This window comes from Dictyostelium purpureum (genome assembly GCF_000190715.1).
Source record: "Dictyostelium purpureum unplaced genomic scaffold DICPUscaffold_224, whole genome shotgun sequence".
NCBI classification, from domain to species: Eukaryota; Evosea; class Eumycetozoa; order Dictyosteliales; family Dictyosteliaceae; genus Dictyostelium; species Dictyostelium purpureum.
Genome location: NW_003519560.1, coordinates 1 through 21140, shown reverse-complemented (window position 1 = coordinate 21140; position 21140 = coordinate 1). Strand labels below are relative to the sequence as shown.

The 21140-nt window shown below is 23.3% G+C and overlaps 11 protein-coding genes across 11 annotated transcripts; 3 read left to right on the top strand and 8 right to left on the bottom strand.

Annotated features, from left to right (window-relative positions):
• Positions 1-224: 224 nt before the first annotated feature.
• DICPUDRAFT_37370 (uncharacterized protein) lies at positions 225-812 on the bottom strand (the record flags this gene model as incomplete). The annotated part of the gene is made up of 2 exons (XM_003290420.1): positions 225-494; positions 570-812. 2 exons carry the CDS (start codon positions 810-812, stop codon positions 225-227), a joined length of 513 nt encoding a protein of 170 aa, XP_003290468.1.
• Positions 813-1242: 430 nt separating this feature from the next.
• On the bottom strand, positions 1243-1755 carry DICPUDRAFT_81198 (uncharacterized protein; the record flags this gene model as incomplete). The annotated part of the gene is made up of 2 exons (XM_003290419.1): positions 1243-1412; positions 1575-1755. 2 exons carry the CDS (start codon positions 1753-1755, stop codon positions 1243-1245), a joined length of 351 nt encoding a protein of 116 aa, XP_003290467.1.
• A 523-nt stretch (positions 1756-2278) lies between these two features.
• Positions 2279-3829, top strand: DICPUDRAFT_154989 (uncharacterized protein; the record flags this gene model as incomplete). The annotated part of the gene is made up of 3 exons (XM_003290428.1): positions 2279-3066; positions 3242-3590; positions 3677-3829. 3 exons carry the CDS (start codon positions 2279-2281, stop codon positions 3827-3829), a joined length of 1290 nt encoding a protein of 429 aa, XP_003290476.1.
• A 276-nt stretch (positions 3830-4105) lies between these two features.
• On the bottom strand, positions 4106-5945 carry DICPUDRAFT_98698 (uncharacterized protein; the record flags this gene model as incomplete). The annotated part of the gene is made up of 4 exons (XM_003290418.1): positions 4106-4504; positions 4565-4692; positions 4774-5820; positions 5894-5945. 4 exons carry the CDS (start codon positions 5943-5945, stop codon positions 4106-4108), a joined length of 1626 nt encoding a protein of 541 aa, XP_003290466.1.
• Positions 5946-7281: 1336 nt separating this feature from the next.
• Positions 7282-8145, top strand: DICPUDRAFT_154986 (uncharacterized protein; the record flags this gene model as incomplete). The annotated part of the gene is made up of 2 exons (XM_003290427.1): positions 7282-7450; positions 7538-8145. The coding sequence occupies 2 exons, from the start codon at positions 7282-7284 to the stop codon at positions 8143-8145; spliced, it is 777 nt and encodes a 258-aa protein (XP_003290475.1).
• Positions 8146-8181: 36 nt separating this feature from the next.
• On the bottom strand, positions 8182-11145 carry DICPUDRAFT_98697 (uncharacterized protein). Its single transcript, XM_003290417.1, has one exon. The coding sequence runs from the start codon at positions 11058-11060 to the stop codon at positions 8205-8207; it is 2856 nt and encodes a 951-aa protein (XP_003290465.1). The 5' UTR covers positions 11061-11145; the 3' UTR covers positions 8182-8204.
• A 331-nt stretch (positions 11146-11476) lies between these two features.
• Positions 11477-12147, top strand: DICPUDRAFT_37398 (uncharacterized protein; the record flags this gene model as incomplete). The annotated part of the gene is made up of 2 exons (XM_003290426.1): positions 11477-11525; positions 11612-12147. 2 exons carry the CDS (start codon positions 11477-11479, stop codon positions 12145-12147), a joined length of 585 nt encoding a protein of 194 aa, XP_003290474.1.
• Positions 12148-12274: 127 nt separating this feature from the next.
• Positions 12275-14029, bottom strand: DICPUDRAFT_81192 (uncharacterized protein; the record flags this gene model as incomplete). Its single annotated transcript, XM_003290416.1, has 1 exon — positions 12275-14029. One exon carries the CDS (start codon positions 14027-14029, stop codon positions 12275-12277), a length of 1755 nt encoding a protein of 584 aa, XP_003290464.1.
• Positions 14030-14246: 217 nt separating this feature from the next.
• On the bottom strand, positions 14247-15554 carry DICPUDRAFT_154982 (uncharacterized protein; the record flags this gene model as incomplete). Its single annotated transcript, XM_003290415.1, has 1 exon — positions 14247-15554. One exon carries the CDS (start codon positions 15552-15554, stop codon positions 14247-14249), a length of 1308 nt encoding a protein of 435 aa, XP_003290463.1.
• Positions 15555-15864: 310 nt separating this feature from the next.
• On the bottom strand, positions 15865-17820 carry DICPUDRAFT_81190 (uncharacterized protein; the record flags this gene model as incomplete). Its single annotated transcript, XM_003290414.1, has 1 exon — positions 15865-17820. One exon carries the CDS (start codon positions 17818-17820, stop codon positions 15865-15867), a length of 1956 nt encoding a protein of 651 aa, XP_003290462.1.
• A 332-nt stretch (positions 17821-18152) lies between these two features.
• Positions 18153-19203, bottom strand: DICPUDRAFT_81189 (uncharacterized protein; the record flags this gene model as incomplete). Its single annotated transcript, XM_003290413.1, has 2 exons — positions 18153-18342; positions 18779-19203. The coding sequence occupies 2 exons, from the start codon at positions 19201-19203 to the stop codon at positions 18153-18155; spliced, it is 615 nt and encodes a 204-aa protein (XP_003290461.1).
• Between the last annotated feature and the right edge of the window lie 1937 nt (positions 19204-21140).

Here is a 21140-nt window from a genome sequence, read left to right as displayed (position 1 = left end):
TAGGAAATTAAAAAAAATTTAATAAAAAAAAAAAAAAAAGAAAAAAAATGTGGATTAAAAAAATAAAAAAATAATAAAAATAATAAAAATAATAATAATTTATATAAATATATTATAACAATAGAAATAATAATAATAATAATTTATATAAATATATAAAGATGATAATTAGCTATGAATATAAGCGGGATAGTTTCAAAAAAAATTTTAATTTTTATTTAATTTTACATCATTTCATCATCTTCATCATTATCATTATATTTTAATGATAAAAGTGTATAATTTGAATCTAACCACTCGTATAAATCTACAGCAACGTCACCATATGGTTCAATTTCTTCAAAAACGAAATCTGTATTTAAAACATTATCTTGAACATTTTCGAAATAACCTCTTAATAAACTAAATGTGTGAAAACTGACATTATTTACATTGAAACTTCTCATTTCATTTAATAAAACTTCTCCATTTTTACAACATCTGTTTCTTGAGTCCTGTATATTATAAAATAAAAATAAAATTAATTTTTTGTTATATATAACAATATCGTAATAAATAATAATACCCACGCCAAAAGTAGATAATTCACCATTTATTAATAAATTAAAAATGGTAACCAATGTATAGATAGGAGGATTGTTTGTAGGTATTCTTGGTACACAATCGTCAAATAATTGAGTAATTTCGTTTGCTTTATCTTTTAATGAATCTAAACAAGACTGAATTTGAACTTTGGACATTTCCTCGATCTTTGCTGCGCCAACTTTAATACAATGTTGTCTAACACTCTCAAGATCATTATTATCTTCCATCTTTATATTTATATCTTTAATTTAAGTGTATGAAAAAAAATAATAAAAACAATAAAAAAATTTTGGGTATGAAAAAAAACAATAAAAAATATTTAAATACAAAAAATTTTTTAAAAAATTTAAAAATAAAAAATAAAAAAAACGATTTTATGTAAAATAAATAAATAAATAAATAAATAAATAATTAAATGAATACCCCCATACTATTTTGTTTATATTGTGTCATTATTTTTTAATTTTTTTTTATAAATTAAATACATGTTTATTTAACATTTCGAATTTTGTATCGATCATTTTTTTTTTTTTTGCTTTTTTTTTTTTTGTTATTTTTAAATTAATGTTTTTTAGTATTAAATTGATTGTTTCATTTTAATTCGTTGTTGTTTTATTATTTACTATTATTTTAATGTTGCTATTGTTTAAAAATTATCTATATATTGAATGGAGTTGTGTTTTTAACAAATTCAACACCATATTTTTTACATTCTTTTTCGTTTTCTTTATCACCAGTTAATCTACGATAAGAAAGTTTAGCTGCAACAAAATAACATGTTGGAACAATAACAATAGACCATCTAGCAACTGCTCTTTTATCTAAATCTATAATAATATTAAAAAAACAAAATTAATAAAATATTACTTGGGCTTTTTGATACTAATATCCATATGTCATTTTTTTTTTCTCAATTATCAATATAACGATTTTAAATGGACTTTTCTCTGGTATATTGAAAATTTATCATTAATTATGTTTGATCTTACAAGTTTGGTAATAGACATATGATGAAAGTGCCATTGGTCCAAAAATTGCTAATGCATAATCTGATGCTCTAAAATTATCTCTAGTTTGTTTAAAAGTTGGTTCTCTAAAAATAATTGGATATCTTGGTAATGATGGTTTGGTGATAAGTGATTGATCGACTAATCTGTTTGGTTGATCCATTTTATTGTTGATATATATGTGATTTATTGAAAAAAAAAAATAAAAAATAAAATAAAAAAAATTGAAAAAAAAAATGAAAAAAAATTAAAAAAATTAAAAAAAAAAAAAAAAAAAAAAATTTTTAATTTTTTTTTATTATCTTTTGTGTGTATGAATTTTAAAAATTCAATTTTACTTTTAAATAGTAAATCTATATTACTTTATTATCTTTTTGGTTTTATTCACTTAAATAACCATATTGAAAAAAAATAATAAAAATAATAAAAATAAAATATAAAAGAAAAAAAATTTTAAATTCATTTTTTTTTTTATTTTTTTTTTTTTTAATTTTTTTAATTTTTTTTAAAATTTTTTTAAAATTTTTTTCATTTCAATTTTTTTTTATTTTTATCTTTTATTTTCTTTTTTATAGTTAGTTAATTAAATAGATAATTAGATTTTGTAATATATATATATATTTATAATAAAAATAGCAATAGTATATATATTTTAAAAATTAAAAGATTATTTAAAAAAAAGGAAAATGGCAACACTAGGAACATATAACTATTCACCAGAAAATGTTGCAAATATACAAAAAAAAGTTAAAGAGTATTTAGGATGCGAAGATATGGTTTCAGAATATATTACAGTTATGGTTAGAAATAATAAAACTCAAGATGAAATTTTAGGCGATCTTTGGGAGTTTGTAGGAGGTTTAGAAAAAGCTAAGGAATTTTTAGTTTGGCTTTGGAGTTATATACCTTCATATTTCGAATCATTACAAAAACCAGCCGTAGATACAACCATGACATCATCACCACCACCAACTGCAATTTCACCAAAAGATAATGGTTCAAATAAACCAACTCAAAGAATAATTTTAAATGCAGCAAAACAAGCAGCAGATGACACAAAGAATATTAGAATACCAATGTCAGAGGAAAATGGTGATAATATAGATATTAATAATAACAATAATAATAATAATAAATATGCTGGGTTTAAGAATAAAAAAGAAAAACCAAATAATCACCATAATAAAAATAAAGGAAAAAATGAAACCAACTTTACAATTACATTAAATGATATAAATAGTTTAGCCAGTGATAATAATGGTAGTAATAGTCCTAATGGTTTATCAAAGAAAAGAAAAAATATAAATAGAGACGAAGAGGATATTATTTCAAAAGATAATAGCCTTGATGACCCAATCAATTCTCCATTAGAAAATTTAACAGCAAAAAAATCAAAAAAAGAAAGATGTCAATTTTGGCCACTTTGTAGAAATGGCGAAGCTTGTATATATCACCACCCATCAATTCAATGCTCGTAAGTAATCTAGTTAAATATAGGCAATATATACAAATGAAAAAAATATCAAAAAAACAAAATATTAATATTATTTCAACAACACAATAATAATAATGATAATAATATTAAAATAATATGATAATATTAAAATAATTATTATAATATCAATTAAAATAATTAATAAATAATAAAGAAATTTCCCAAATTGTACATTTGGTAATAAATGTTTATATATTCATCCATCAATTCCATGCAAATATGGAACAAGTTGTACAAACCCAGATTGTGTTTATAATCATCCACAAAGACCAGCAGTTCCAACTATGGCCGAGATTCCATGTAGAAACGGTTTCGCTTGTCCAAATAGAAAAACCTGTGGTTTCTATCATCCACCACCAGCTTGTAAATTTGGTACTGCTTGTAATATGGGAAGAAATTGTCCATTTGGTCATGGTAAACCATGCTCATTTGGTATTAGTTGCGTAACTCCAAATTGTACCTTTGCTCATCATTCAACAGAACAACCAGTCCCAGATTGTAAAGTAAGTATCCCATTGTTATTCTATTCATTAAAATTTATTTTCATTATTAATATTAATATAAAATTTTTTTTTATATTTTCAAATAGTTTGGTAAAGATTGTACAAATCCAAAATGCAAATTTACTCACACCGAAGAAAGAGAAATCGATAAAGTTGAAATGAATACCGATCAAATATCAGCTACTTTACCACCAACTCCACCAACTGAAATTGAGAATCAATCTGCAATTAATGTTTAATCAAAATATTTTTTAAAAAAAAAAAAAAAAAAAATTAATAAATCGTTTTACCATTTTTTTTTTAATAATTTTTTACCTAATAAAGTAAAAAATTATTAAAAATAATATTTATAATCACTAAATCTAAATTTAAATCTTTCAGCCGTAGAAGCCATCATTATTTTATATAACCTTTTATTATGAATTTGGAAAAGTTGCAAGTAAAAAAATTACTGAAAGAGATAATAAATGGTTGATTTTTAAAATAATTTTTTCTTCTTTTTTTTTTATATATAATTAAGCACTAACTGGTTGGGTTGGATTATTGTTTTGGGCTTCAATTAGTTTTTTAGTATTATCAATTTTCTTATTTTCATCTTCTAATGCTTTTTGAATTTTACCAGTACACTCATTAACAATTTGAATGGCTTCTTCTTTACCCGGAAGATTGGACATTATTTGATCAAAATTCTTTTTTACGCTAGTGATAGCATTTGCTGCATTATAATTAATACTAGCAAGTGCTAACCATTTTAAACCCGATTTTTTAATTTGATTGGAATAATCGATTTGGAATTCTTCATCAATATCAACAAATTCTGATAAATCTTTAATATTTGAAATATCAATTAAATTTTTACATTGATTTTGAACTTGAAGCCAGAATAAACGGGTGTTTTCAAAAATAGTTTTAACCTATAGGTTTAATAAAATTAGTACTATCATAGAAATTAAATTAATATAAATAAATCATACTTTTCCCATTGTTTTAATTGTAATTTCTAACGATTTAATTGAAACCTCTAAATAATTCTTTTCATCAGAGAGTAATTTTAACTTTATTACATTTTCAGTTAAATCAGCATTTGCTTTACGTTGTAAATCTTTTAAAATAAAGAATTTATTTGATTAGTAAATAATTTTATTAAAATAATACAGTATAAATAAAATGTTTTTATAATTACCCTGATACTGGTTTTTTAGTTTTCTATATTCAGCCTCTTTCTCATTACTTTTAGCAGCTTTTTCTTTATATTCATTGGATATTTCATCCATAACCTTAGCAAGACTATTACCTAGTGATTTGATTGCATTTTTAATTTCATTAATTTCATTATTTAATTTTTCTTTTTTTTGCTTTTTTTCTGGTGATTCTGGTTCTGCCTCTACTTTTTTTAATTCACCTTCTTTTTTTTCTAATTCTCTCTTTTTTTCATCAACTTGGGTTTGATATTTTTTTTTTTCTTCTTTGATTTTTTGTGATGCATCCGGTGTTTCTTTACCAGTGATTTTATCCATTTTGGATTTGTTTGAACCGCCATGGGATGCATCGACTATTGGACCAGTTAAAAGAGAAAGTGGATGTACCACTGCATCTACCATTTGTAAAATCATACCAAACTTTCTTGCTTCAGCAGCTTCTTTGCCAGCATCTTCAGCCAATTGTTTTAATTCACTGACTTGGGTTTTCAAATCTTCTATTTCAGATCTAAGCACTGCGGCTTTTTCATTTAATTCATCTTGTAGTTTTTGATTTTCTTTTTCTTTTTCCATTACCCCCACTTGATCACCAGTTGCTATTTTAAGGGCCTGAATAGATTTATCTACCAGATTCTTTGCTAAGTCTATTAGTTTTTGACAAATATCAGACATCTCTTTAGCCTTTTCAGATGTTTTACCGAGTAATGCTAGTGCTTTTTGGGGATATTTTTGAACAATACGAAGAGCTAAAGAATGTTGACTAAGAGAGGCCATTGAAAAATAAACAAACTTTGATGTTGTATTTACAGTATCGTTAACTAAACTTTGATAGTCTGCAAGAATTGAAATGATAGGGACTGAGCATGGAAAACCATTTGAGGCAGCATTAGCAACTTTAAGTAGTTCACCTACAGTGGCAAGTTTTATCATTGCATCACTAACATTTATAGTGGTATATACCATATTGTTACTATCTACGGCTTTCTTTACATCTGGGCTACAATTGACAGCTTTTGGAATATCATCCCAATCTATAAAAAATAAAAAATATTTTTTTATTAAAATTTTTTTTCTTTTTTAATAAATATTTAAAATTATACTTACTTTTAATGTCTATTGTTACATAGTTAATTGGAACTATTTTTTGACTTGACATTTATAATTTATTCAATTATTTATTATTTAAATATTACAATTATTAATAATACTTTAGAAATAAAAAAAAATTAATTGCACAATTTTAAAATTAATTTTTTTACTTTAGAAAAAAAAAAAATTAAAAATATTAGGTACAAACTACAAAATAAATAGCTTTGTATGTGGTAATTTTCTAAAAAAAAAAAATGATCTATGATTTCTTTTATTAATTATAAAAACACTTTGATAAATCTCTAAAGAAAAAGAAATAAAAACAAACAACACACAAAGTGTGGTATTGTGAAAAATTTATTATCCAAACACCTTTTAAAAAGGTGGTTGGGTAAATTGGTTTTTTTAACTTGATTTTAAAAAAATGGGGTATTTTTATTTAAATTTTTTTTAAAAATAATTTTTTTTTGATCAATGTATTTTTTAAAAATTTATTGACACATTAATAAAATTATATAGAAAATATACAAAAAAAAAAAGAATCAGAAATATACAAAAACAAATACCTGAATAAGCTTGAAATAACTCAAAACATCAAAATAAAAGTTGAGACATTACCAGGTGCAATTGTTTTGGAAGGAACTCAACCAATTTTAAATTCAATAATTGCTATTGATACTGTATAAGCTCATTATGATTATCTTTATAGTTTTGATAACTCAATAGAATGAAATTAAGATCTATATAATCAATAAATTAATCTAGGAAATATCATCACACAAAGAAGAGCAACAAGAGAGTTATCTAAAAGAGAAATTAAAAAAGAGGCCCATTTCTTACAGAAGTTAAAACCAAATCCACAGTTGTTTAATTTGCTTAAAAAGTTTAGGTTAAAAATCCAAAAATGAATGGTATCCTTCTTTCCAGCTTGCTAGAATTTAAAACCCAAGCCATAAATTATATTTAAAATATGACAATAACATATATTAGATTTAGGTGTAATATAATCTGAGAATTTTAATAACATTTAAAAACTGTTCCTCAAAAAATTCTTTATTATTAAAAAAATAAAAAAAACAAAATAAATTGGGGATAAAATTATTAATTTTTTTATAATATTTTTATTATTTTTATTATTATTTGCAAATTGATCATCATAAATTATTTAAAATATGTATATAAATTTGACCCTTGAAAAATGATTGGTTGAGATATTAACCCCACCCCCTAATAATATACAACTGATTATTTTTATATTTTTTTTTTTTGGTGTTTGAAATTAACCTCTTAAAAATTTTTGTATTTTTTTTTTTAAAATAAATTTTTTAATTTTTCTATTTTTTATTTACAAATAAACTTAATATTAATAAATAGTATAACATAATTTAACAAATACATTTAAAATGGATGAAGCAGAAATTCAAACATTAAAAATCAAGATTAATAAACTTATTGAAGCTTTAAATGTTCAAATTAAAGAAAGTAATAATGTTATTTCAAAACAAGACTATATTATTCAAGTCCAAAAATCAAATTTAGAAAATTATACTAATTGTATTGTTATTGTTGAAGGTATGTTTAAAAAATAAAAAAAATAAAAAAATAAAAAAATAAAAATAATAAAAAAAATAAAAAACTAAAAAATTTTATTTTTTACAGATAATATTAAGGAAACCCAAACTCTTAAGAATGATATTATGGTTAAAAAAGTCGGTATTAATACTCAAAGATTAATATTAATTGGTGAAATTCAAATTTTAAATTCGGAAATTGACGGCTTAAAACAAGAGATTGAAAAAAGAACTTCAGCAGGTGCTATCGTTTGGGATGCTTTTAATCACATTTTCAATCCAATTGGTGCCGCAGTAACAGATATAATAAGAGAGCTAACAGATAGCTTGAATGAAAAGGTAAGAAAAGTTTCATCCCATCAAAGCGAGGTCGATGAAAAAATGAACAAAGTTACAGAATTAGATGCTAGTCTTAAACCACTCGATGAAACTGAAAATAATTTAAATAAAACAATGGACAATTTAAAAAAACAAGAGAGTTCCTGTAACGAGTATTTAAAGCAAGCTGGTATTTTAAAGACCAAGGCAGAGAATGTAAAGCTCCAATGTGAATCATTCGTTACCCAGGCTCAAGCTCTTCTAATGAAATGTGATGATGGCAAAGAGGTATTGGACTATGGAATTGACACCGTCACTGAGTTAGAAAAAGACGTAAGATCCTTTTTCTTCAAAAATAAACTTTGTCTTACATTATAAGCAATAATGATAATCTTTAAATAAAGTTATAAAGTTATGAATATAAATTTAATTTATTTTTATTTTTTCATTTTTTTAATTTTTTTCTTTTTAATTTTTATAGAAGGAATGATTGTTTTAGAGTTCTTTAATATTTTATCACTATTGTTTAAAAACTGTTCAATTGTTTTGATTGTATAGCTGCTACATTGATTTGGTAATATTGTTTTAAATTCTTGTACAAGTGTTTTTATTTTTTCTACTGCTTTAACAAAATCATCAGGATGAATGAATGTAGTTGGATTAAATTTCTTTTCTATATTATGACCACCTGGTGTTGAGTATTTCTTTTGTCTATTTGTGTATTGCAAAATATTATTATTGCTATCGAGTAATTTTGAAATATAGTTTTTTTTACCTATATCTGTAATTTCTGTGCTGTATGTGGTTCTTTTATGGTCCTTCATAAATCTATTTAAACTCTTACATATATCACATACGCACTCTGTTATAGGGTTGTATTTATAGTTTTTTAGAGTTGGTTTAGTAATTGATTCAATATAGTTTGTTAATGTTGTTTCGTAAAGTACAGTAAATGCTTCAATATTGAGTTTATTTTCATCTACAAGAACTTTGGTGGTATTGTTATTTGCACCTTCATTATCATAACCTTCAAATATTCTTTGGATGAAATCTAATATAACCTGTATGTTGGTATTTGAATAGATTAAACTTTCAAAAAATAATTTTTGAAATACTTTGGTATCTTTAATTGGATATACAAGTTGCTCCCAATTTCTATACAATTGATCTATTGAGCAGCTATCCTGTGGTGAGTCTATAGCTAAATAATCTTTGAGGTTGTTTGATATTATTTGATGGTATATTATATCGATTTTTTCTTTTTCTCTATCTAATTGCTGATTAATTTCTTGTGGCTGATCATCAAATAATTTACAAAAGTTATTAAGGGTTACTAATGAATCTAATGGTAATTCGAAACTGAGCGAATGATTTATCGAATCTTTAAATATTTTAATATATTCTGGATAGTGTTGGATTAAAACTGATGGAAAATTATTTGTTTGAAACTGTTGATAATTATTATAGGATGATTTAATATTTGGAATTGGTACTTTTGGTTTGAAAAATTCAATATTACTATCAATAAATTCTTGTATAACCTGATTATCTATTTTATTATCTATTTTATTATTGCTATTTGTTATTATTTTTATTAAGTTTTTGAATGCTGTTAAAATATTATTGGTTTTTGCATTTGGTTTATGATTACTATAGTCATATGGTATAGGTTTCTTTACTATATTGAGTATTTGTTCTTTTGTAAAATAGTTTATAATTTTTTCGATATTTATATAAAATTCTTTTTGATGATTTTGATATGACTTGATCAATTCAACAAACAAAGCTTTCTCTTGTGATGGGCAATACTTTTTAATGGTGGATCTAAGTTGTTTTGAAATAGTTAATGTTGGTTTGATTTTTGGGTGATTAAAATACTGATCTATTATAATTTGTGCGCATTCTTTTGTGTCTGTGTCATTAGTTTTTGAGTAGTTTTCAATCATTGGTAATACTATATCCGATAAAACAACCATTGGTATATCATCTTTGGTACCATCTTTAATAACAGTATTTACTTTATCTTGAGATTTGATTATTACTAGTGCTGTAGTCTTGTAAAATCTATCTTCAGTTGAGCCCTCGTTACCTGTTGGACCACTAGCTGCAATTTTATAGGATTCTATAGTATTGAAACAATCTTTTGGGAAAATCTCCTTTTTAATATCTACATTTAATCTTTTGACATTCCATTGTTTTCCATTTATATCTGTAAATTTTTGTACCTGGGTTTCTCCAATTTCCACGCCAATCTCTTCATATCCCATCGAGGTATCTTCTTCATTAAATTCACCAAAACTGTTTTCAATAAGTTTTAGTTCTGCTAAATATAATATAAATTTACATCTATCCTTGATGGCCATTAGCTTTTCAACAATTAACTTATCCTTGCCACGTAAATCTTCAAAGGTTCTTTGTGCATTTGTATAGTGATGGTTAAATACATAAACTAGTTTATTTGAATTTTTTAATTGTTGATTAATTTCTCTTTCTAAAAACTCTACAGTTTCATTTTCTTGATCATTATTTCTAAATTCACCATTTAATTTCCTTTCTTTTCTATCACCACCATTGATTTCGTTTTCCTCTAACATTCTTTTACCAGTTTTGATTAAATTGTAAACCAAGCATACCCTATAGCCACTTGTAATTGGTTTAACTTCATGTTGACAGTCACTATAAAATGAAGAGTACTTGAGTTGATTTAGCTGATCATTTTCTAAATTTAATGTAACCGATTTATTGCCATGTTTAATGATTAAGTCACCTCCTTTATGTGAACTTGGTAAAACAATTACTAAAGTACCAAACATTCTATGTTCTTTTTCTGAATCGGTATGTGGTAAAAAGAATCCACCTTGGTCATAAATTAACATCTTGTATAAATTAGCTTGAATCTTTTCATCAAAAACACCAAGTTCATTCTTTAATTTATTTAAAATAGTATCAACTGTTTTTGGCCATGTTGGATGATTCAGATTTATTTGATCTGCTGGAATTTGCCACACTTTTCTAACTGATAAATCTGTAATTGTTTCGCCACCTTTGCCATATGGTGCACGTATTCCTAATTTTTCGATCAACATTTTCAATTGTTTCTCTTGACAAGGAAACTCTAATTGACCAAAACCATCGATATCAACTTGAGTATCTGCATTCTCCAAGATACCCTCGCAGTAATAATTTGATTTGCTGTAATCATTTCCTTCTGGTGAAATCTCTTTTTCAGATTCCAATATCTCTTGTAATTTAATTAAACTTTCATTATATTCTACTTCTTTTAAATTAACCATTTTTTATTTACCATTATTATATTGATATTATTGTTACTATTGTTATTTATTATTTATTATTTATTATTTGTTATTTATAATTTATGATATAAATATAAAAAACCAAAAATAAAAAAAATATTGATTTTTTTTTTTTTTAAATTTTAATTTTATTTTTTTAAATTTTTTGTTTTTTTTTTTTTTTTTAAATAAAAAAAAATATAAAAAAAGATATTATAAACCATTTCGATTCTAATTATATCTTTGTAATTCTAATAAAATTTTTTAATAACAATTAATAATAATACCATAATAAAAAAATTTAATAAAAATATAAAAAAATTTTGGAAAAAACCCTTTTTTTTTTTTTTTTTTTTTTTTTTTTTTTTTAAATTAATATTTACTTTTTCAAACCACCAATAAAATAAATAAATTATATGGAAAAAACTATTGTAAAGATAATTTTAGTTGGGGATCTTGGAGTTGGTAAGATGGTTTTCTATTTGCTTAGATAATTTATAAAATTAGCAAAAATATTAATAATAAGTATAACAATAAATAAATAATTATAGGTAAAACAAGTTTAACATTAAGATACACAGAGGATAGATTCGATTCAGAAAATTCATTTATATTATTAGATCAAGACTTTAAAATAAAAGAATTTTTATTTGATCGTAATGTTTTAAGGGTCTATATTTGGGATACTTTTGGTCAAGAGAAATTTAAAACAATAGGTGTATCATTTTATAGAGGAGTAAATGGTACAGTTTTAGTATTTGATATTACAAATAGAGCATCCTTTGAAAGATGTATAACATTTTGGTTTAACGAAGCAAAAAGATACACAAGAGTCAATTCCGAAATGGTTTTAATAGGAACGAAATTAGATTTAGTTGAACATAAAATCGCTGAAAGAGCAGTGTCTTACGAGGAAGCCAAATCTTTTGCAGACGAAATGGGTATTCAATATTTAGAAACATCATCAAAATATAATTTAAATGTGACACAGTTGTATGCAGATTTAATAAATGGAATTGTAGAATCACAAAATGTATTTGAAGGTAATAATCATAATTATAATAAAAAAAATTGTATAATAAATTAACTTGATATAAATTAAAAATAAAAATTAAAACAACACATAAATTAAACTAGATTAGAAAAAAAAGGTTGTTATATTTTAGATTTATTTAAAAAATATTTTAAAAATATTTTAAAACATTATTTTATATTTAAAAATCATTACTGACACTATCGCTATCACTGTTGTTATTGTTCAAATTTCCACCAACATTGTTATTACTATTGTCACTACTTTCGATGCTATTGATATTGTTTAAATTACCACCATCGTTATTATTATTATTGTTAATTTCACCATTATTATTACTAATTAAATTGCCGCCATCGCCGTTTCCATTGCTATTATTGGTGTTGAAATTATTGTTACCTTTACCTTGATTATATTTATCACCAATATAAAATACTTCAATTGGGCCATACTCCTCGATATAGTTCTTTTTGAGTTGGATAAGCTCTTGATTCAAGAAATCTCTTCCAACTATATCAATTTCTTTTTCGAATATTTCTAATGCAATTTTGTATGCTCTGATATCTGCAATGTTTAAACGCTCTATAATTGATCTTTCACCTGGTGTAATGGTATCTTTAGTGTGGCTTTTAATCTTTCCAACATTCTCATTTGGGAATAGTAAATCGGTGTAACCAAGTTTGTGAGATAGTAATACGATTGATTCGTCGAATCTTTCCATTATACCAATATATTTGAATGTGTATTTTAAACGATGGATACATAACTCTTGAAAATCTACAGGAGTTTCTACATTTCTATCAATACCAACCATACGACGACAAAATTCGTTATTTGAAGCTTCGGATACTGCAGTCCATTCTATAAGTGTTCTATTTGCGGCTTCTGAATGTAAAGGATGACCAGTACTTTCTTTTAAAAAGTAATAGTGTGATATTACACGGTCAACAGGATCTCTTAACATTGTTAGATAACTGTATGGATTTAAATATGGTTCTACTATATCACTTGATAATTGTAATTGAGTTTCTTTATTTTCATCAAAATATTTATGTAAACCAAATTTGAAATGACCAAATAGTGTATGTCTCAATGGAAGATTTTGAAGCTCTGGATAAGTTGGGTGCTGAGTATTATGATATAAATTGATTTTTCTATTATTTTTTCTGAATACTTTTAATAATGATGTTCCTCCTGTTTTTGGCATATGTATAAATATATGTGGTTTGGGTAGTAATAATGAATTCTTTTCTGGTTCCGTTTTCCATTTAGTGTCTAAATACTCTTTATTACTGTGATATAATTCTCGTGGGCCTGGATAGCCTGGTACAAGTTTAAGTGAAGCTATAGTTGGTTCTGTAATATCGTGTTTTAATAAATATTTAATTTCATTTCTACATTCTTCAATTGAATAATTTGATAATATAACTGATTCTCTTAATGTCATAACTTCGTTATTTCTGATTGTTTCTTTTATTGCTTTTTCACTAAATTCGTTTCCTTCTTTAGCCAAATAGTTGTTGGTGCCATAATTATTTTCATTTTTATTATTACTATTATTACTATTGTTACTGACGTTATCTTTACTTGACTCACTTTTACTATCGTCCTCCAAGTTAATATCTAAATTATTATTACTAATGTCTAAATTGATATTATTATTATTAATATTGCTACTATCAATTTTATTGTAATTAAAGTCATTATTTCTGTCATTATTAATGTCACTTATTTTGTTCCCATTCTTTATGTTACTACTGCCACTATTTAACTCATCTTGAACTATTACATTATTTTCTTTTATTGAATTTACATTTTCTATATTATTATTATTATTTTGGTTTAAAGTTATATCTAAATTACTCGAAAGAAATATTATTAAAAATACAACTATAAATATAATAAATAATGATTTTTTTAATGATTGTATATTCATTTTATAATTTTAATATATCATTATTATTTTTTATAAAGTAAAATTAATTCGTAAAATGGTTTTTAAAAAAATTAAAAAAATTAAAAAATAAAAAAAAAGATATTAAAAAATTAAAAAAAAAAAAAAAGGAAATCGGTTAAATTATGGTTGTTTATTGTAAATAAATTAATTAAAATTTATTTATTTTATTAATTCTTTTTTTTAAAGTTGAATATTTTTATGTGATATTGTATTCCTCATTGTATTTCTTTTTGAATTGGATTACTTCTTGATTCAAGAAATCTCTTCCGACCATGTCAATTTCTTTTTCGAATATTTCTAATGCAATTTTGTATGCTCTGATGTCTGCTGTGTTTAAACGTTCTAAAAGTGACCTTTCTTCTTGAGTTAGAGTTTCTTTGGTGTGGTTAGTTCTAACTTTACCGACATTTTCGTTTGGGAATAGTAAATCGGTGTAACCAAGTTTGTGAGATAGTAATACGATTGATTCGTCGAATCTTTCCATTATACCAATATATTTGAATGTGTATTTTAAACGATGGATACATAGATTCTCAAAGTCTACTGTTGTTTCGGTGCTTCTATCAATACCAACCATACGACGACAGAATTCGTTATTTACGGTATCGGTGATTGATATCCACTCTATAAATGTTTTATTGATTGTTTGATGGTGTAGAGGATGGTCAAAGCTTGCTTTTAAAAAGTAATAATGCGATATGGCCCGGTCAATTGGATCTCTTAACATAGTTAGATAGCTGTACTGATTTAAATAAGGCTCTACTATATCTTTTGGTAATTGTAATCGGGTTTCTGGGTGTTTGTCAAAATATTTATGTAAGCCAAATACGAAATGACCAAAAAGTGTGTCTTTTTTTACAACGTTCTTCAGGTCTTGATATGGGGGATGCACATTACTGTAATAAAATTTTAAATTTCTATTATTGTTTCTGAATACTTTTAATAATGATGTTCCTCCTGTTTTTGGCATGTGTATAAATATATATGGTTTCGGTAGTAGTAATCGATTGGTTAATGAACTTTTTTTCCATTCGTTGTCTAAATATTCATTATTATTGGTGTATGGTTCTCTCGGGCCTGGATAGCCTGGTATTAATTTGAGTGAGGCTATAGTGGGTGTAATATCATGTTTGTCTAAATAATTAATTTCTTTTCTGCATTCTCTAATTGAATGATTTTTCAATAAATTCATTTCCGTTATTTGTTTTTGTTCATAATATCTTTTTCTTTCAAACCATTCTTTTAATTTTAATTTTCTTTTTTCTTTGCTATCTAAATTATTATTATCACTAGTACTATTAATATCGTCATTATTATCATCTTTATTGCTATTATTTACATCTTGTTTTATTATATTATATTCTTTTTCAGAAATTTTAATATTATTATTAAAATTTTTTATACTATTTTTATAAGTGTTATTGAAACTATATGAAATGATTAATGAAAACACAATTAATATTACAACAAATAATAATTTTTTTAAAAAATATATATTTTTCATTGCTGTTGTAATATTTAATTCATTGTTGTTGGGGGTTGTTTAAAAGACTAAATAATGTAAAAATTTTAAAAAAACTGAAAAAATTAATTTTTTTATTTTTTTTTTATTTTTTTTATTTTTTTTTTAAATATAATTATTATAATATTATATTGTCTTAATTTATAATTTAATTTCATAAAAAAAATAGTATAAATGAACAAAGAAAAGGTAAAAGTTTTTTGGGAAAAAAAAAAAAAAAGACCACAATCACCACAATCATAAATTTAAAATTAATTAATTTATTAAGATTTTTTTTATTTAATGATAAAGTTTAATTTTCTAAATTGCCGCCATCATTATTATTGTTTTTATTATTGCTATCGCTAAAGTTATTATTGATGTTACCTCCATTACCGCTCAAACTGTTACTATTGCTATTTACAATATTTAAATTTCCTCCATCATTATTAACTTCATTATTATTATTGTTATTGGTATTTAAATTACCCCCATTATTATTATTTGAATCTTTGCTGTTTGTGACTATATCATTTCCATTTCCAGTTATATATATTACTGGTTCTTTTTTAATATTTGACAATTTATTTTTTTTAGATCTTTTATCATTGATATAAAGTGTTTCGACTGGACCGTTTTCTTTAATATATATATTTTTGAGTTGAGTTACTTCGTTGTTAAAGAAATCTCTTCCAACCAAATCAATTTCTTTTTCGAATATTTCTAATGCAATTTTGTATGCTTTGATATCTGCAGTGTTTAAACGTTCTATAAGTGTTCTTTCTTCTTTAGTTAAGGTTTCTTTGGTGTGAGTGGCTCTAATTTTACCGACATTTTCATTTGGGAATAATAATTTGGTGTAACCAAGTTTGTGAGATAGTAATACGATTGATTCGTCAAATCTTTCCATTATACCAATATATTTGAATGTGTATTTTAAACGATGGATACATAACTGTTCAAAGTCGATAGGAGTTTCTACGTTTCTATCAATGCCAACCATACGACGACAAAACTCGTTATTTGATGTAGGTGACACTGCAGTCCATTCTAAAAGTGTTCTATTAAGGGTCTCTTTGTGTAAAGGATGGCTAATACTTTCTTTTAAAAAGTAATAGTGTGATATAGTACGTTCAACAGGATCTCTTAACATGGTAAGATAACTGTATGGATTAAAATATGGCTCCTCTGCATCACTTGGTAAAGATAGTTTGGGAATGTCATTAAAATATTTATGTAAACCAAATCTAAAATGACCAAAGAGAGTGCTTTTTCTTGTGATATGTTGAAGCTCTGGATAGGTTGGATGAATAGTGCCATGATAGAATTTAAATGATTTATTATTTTTTCTGAATACTTTTAATAATGATGTTCCTCCTGTTTTTGGCATATGTATAAATATATGTGGTTTTGGTAGTAATAGAGTATTGTTTTCTGGCTGTTCCTTCCATTCAGTGTCTAAATATTCATCATAATCATAGTATGGTTCTCTTGGGCCTGGATAACCTGGCATTTGTTTTATTGAGGCTATTGTTGGTTGCGTAATATCATTTTTAATTAAATATTTAATTTCATTTCTACATTCTTCAATTGAAAACTTTGATAACATTGCTGATTCAATAACTGTCATATTATTGTTATAATTGAGTCTTTCTATTTTTTCTCTTTTTCTTCTTTCTGCTTCTTCTTTTGTAATATAAACACGTGTAGCTTGTTCTTTATATAGAGTGTTGCTATTTTCATTACTTTCTTCGCTTTCATTATCTTCACCTCTTTCATTATTCGAGTTAATTTTACTTCTAAAATCATTACTATTATTTTTATTTAAACTTTTTTCACTATCTTCACTGCTTTTACTATTTCCATTGCTCTCCCCAAATCTGTTAAAATCTTCGCTTTTTTTACTTTGGATACTTTCATTACTTTCATTACTTTCATTATTATTATTAATGTTATTGTTTTTATTACTATTATCAAAAATAAATTCGTTATTGATATTTATAGTATTTTTATTTGTACTTTTATCACTACTTTTTAAAACATTATTATTACTATTAACTATATTTTTATTATCTATATTATTATTATCATTATTTATTTCATCTTGTATTATTATATTATTTTCTTTGTTTGAATTGATATTTTCAAAACTTTTAATATCATTATTACTATCCTTGAAAGTAATATTCAAATTACTCGAAATCAATAATATTAAAAAAACGATTATAAATATAATAAATAATGATTTTTTTAATGATTTTATATTCATCTTTTTTATAAAAACTAATAAAAAAAAAAAAAAAATTTTTTTTTTTTTTTGATTGACAACTAAATTGATAATAATATAAAATCTATTTAAACAAAAAAAAATGAAAAAAAAAGAGGAAAAAAAAAAATTATCAATTTACCCAAAAACAAAAATAAAAACAAAATATAAAAAAAAATAAAAAAAAAAAATAAAAAAAAAGATATTTTTTAGGAATGAGAAAAAGAAAATTATTTCGAATAATTTAAAAACTTTATTCTTTGTTTAACCGAACTAATTAATTAAAATTAATTGTATTTATATATTTGTGTGTGTGTTGTATGTGATTGATTATTTTATATATAGAACATAACTTTACCCAACACCATACCTTTTGGGGTAACCTTTGCGGAATTCTCACCCACTTTGTTAGGTTCGGCGTACATTAATGATCCTGTGGGGACTCCGGTTGCATAGTATTGCAATAAATCATTAGATGCAACTAAAACTTTTCTAATAATAGTTTCATTTGGTGATTTGGGATCTCTATATTTAAGAAAAATAGGTTAGTTAATATATATATATAAAAAGTTATAAAAAAAAAATAAAAAATTTAAAAATAAAATAAAAAACATAAAATGGGTGGTTTTTTTTCCTAAAAATGGGGGTTTTAATTATTTTAAAATAATTAATTATCTTAAAATCTAAAAATCTAAAAATCTATATTTTTTATCTTTTTTATCTTTTTTATCTTTTTTATCTATGATATATTTCTATTTTTGTTATTTATCTATTTAAAGTAATTCAATCGAGAATAATCTTATTATCTAATTTTCTTTAGACGAAATTGAAAAATTCTATTTTTTAAAAATAGCATAACCCAAAAAATAAAATAATTGTGGTTGTAAATTGCTAATGGGGGAATTCTAAATATATTTTTTTATTTTAAGAAAAACAGATAAATTAAAGTATTATACTTTACATTAATGCAACAATATCATTTTGTTTATAATTTTTTGAAAATTTATTAATAAATATTAATCTAAATGGTAACAATGATTTTCTTTCGGTGTATTCTTTTTTAATATTTTGTGATTCTGTGATTGTGGTATTATTATCATTACTATCATTATTATTATTATTATCATTATTATTTGAAATGGTTGCGGTTGATGTTGAAACAATGTTACCATTACTGTCAGTTGTGATCATTTCAAATATTTTATTGGGTCTACTGTTGTGACTATTATCTGATTTTATTGGTTCTTTAATTTTATCATTATTAAAAAATCTATTATTTTTTTTATTGTCATCATACATTATTGTAAAAATATGATTATGAATTAAACATGGTATTGATATAATAAATATTGAGTTACTTATTATCCTTTTGAAATTAATGTTCATTTTATTGTTTGGGGAGGGGGGTGGTGTTTGTTATATACTTTTAATCTTTTATCTGTAATTTGTTATTATTTGTGAAAAAAAAAAATATTTTAAAAAATAAAAAATTAAAAAAAAAATTAAAAAATTTAAAATTTTTAATTTTTAGTTTTTTTTTATTTATTTTTTTTTGACACCCACACACAAACAATAGTCATAATCACCTATCTTTAAAGGATGTCTAGATTAAACTCTGGACTCCTTAGTTTATTTCAAAATGAATTGTTTATTATAGCATATATATTAATCTCATAGATTTAAAAGTTAAAAAGAAATGACATATAGATAGAATTTAAAATATAACACCACACCCAAGGGTAATTTTTATTTTAACAGACACACTCCACCTAACTAAAGGCCACTTTTTTTTTTAATTAATAAAACAGTATTATAATATTTATTTAAATATAATCTAAAAATCTATTTGTTTGGTTTGTTTTGTTTTTTTTTTTTTTTTTTATGTTTTTTTTTTAAAAAAAAACAACACCCAATAAAACTATCATGTTAGGCTTCTACTAGTCTAACAGCACTCGAGTACCCAAGAATTTTTTAAATTTTTTATATTTCTTATTTTTTAAAATTCAATCCTTGCAATAGTAATACTAATTTAAATCCTCCTGTAATAAAAAACATCACACGATCTGAAATGGAAATTTAAAAAAAAAAAAAAAAATAATAAAAGTTCAATAAAACAAGAAATAATTCACCACATACACACATTCCTTACATATCAAATTATAGATTTTAATTGTCTATGGTATTATTTCAAAAAATAATATAAAAATAAAAATAAAATTAAAATTAAAATATTCTTTTTTATACGACCGAAACGTCACAAAATTTTTTAATTGTCCAATTACATTGTGTTTAAATTAATATTTTTATTTTTTGTATTTATGAATTCAACAAATAATAATAATGGTGTAGTTTTTAAAGAAAAAAAAATATGTTTACAAAAAAAAAAAAAAAAAAAAAAAATCAAAATTGTGCAAGTGTGAGGATATACAATTCCTTTATAAATTAATAATAATAATCATAATAACATATTAATAATATCAATAATAATATTAGGATTTATTAATAATATCATTATTTTTATTATTATTCTTGTTGTATTTATTTTATATTAAAAAAAAAAAAAAATAAACAAAAAGAAATAAAAAAAAAAAATTTCGATAATAAAAAATAATAAAATAATAAAATAATAAAATAAATAAATAAAATATTCAAAATCCTCATTATTTTAACATTACGTCGTTGCAAAATATATTTAAAAGGTATATTTTTAAATTTAACCATTGACACACCATCCAGTCCAAACACTCCCACCCTTTTCTTTTTTTTTTAAAAATATAAAATATAAAATTTAAATTTCAAACAACAGCAACATATACATAATATTTAATAGTAGTGTGGTATTGTTTTGGTGTATGTAAATGTTTTGTTGTATTTCTGTTAATAATTTGAATGTAATAAAGCTTTAAATATTACATTGAAAACAAATTCCCACACCACAAACACTAAAAAGGTCAGAAAATTTGAAACTAATATATAATAATTGTAGTAACAAAAAATAATTATAGTAAATTTTAATAATATTATTTTTATTTATAAAAGTAAAAAAAACTATTTGTCCATTTTCTTTTTTTTTTTTTTTTTTTTTTTTTTTTTTTTTTTTAAAAACAATAAAAATTTTTATAAAAAAAATAAAGGGTGGGTGGGGGGTGGGGGGGGAATTTTTTTTTTCCCCCACCCGGAAAAAAATTTTTAATTTTTTTATTTTTTTTTATTTTTTTTTTTAAGGGGTTTAAAAGAAAATGCTTAAAATTTAAACCCCAATAACAAAATATTTTTTTTATTTAATTTTAACCTTAAAATTCCCCAAGAATTTTTATTTTTTC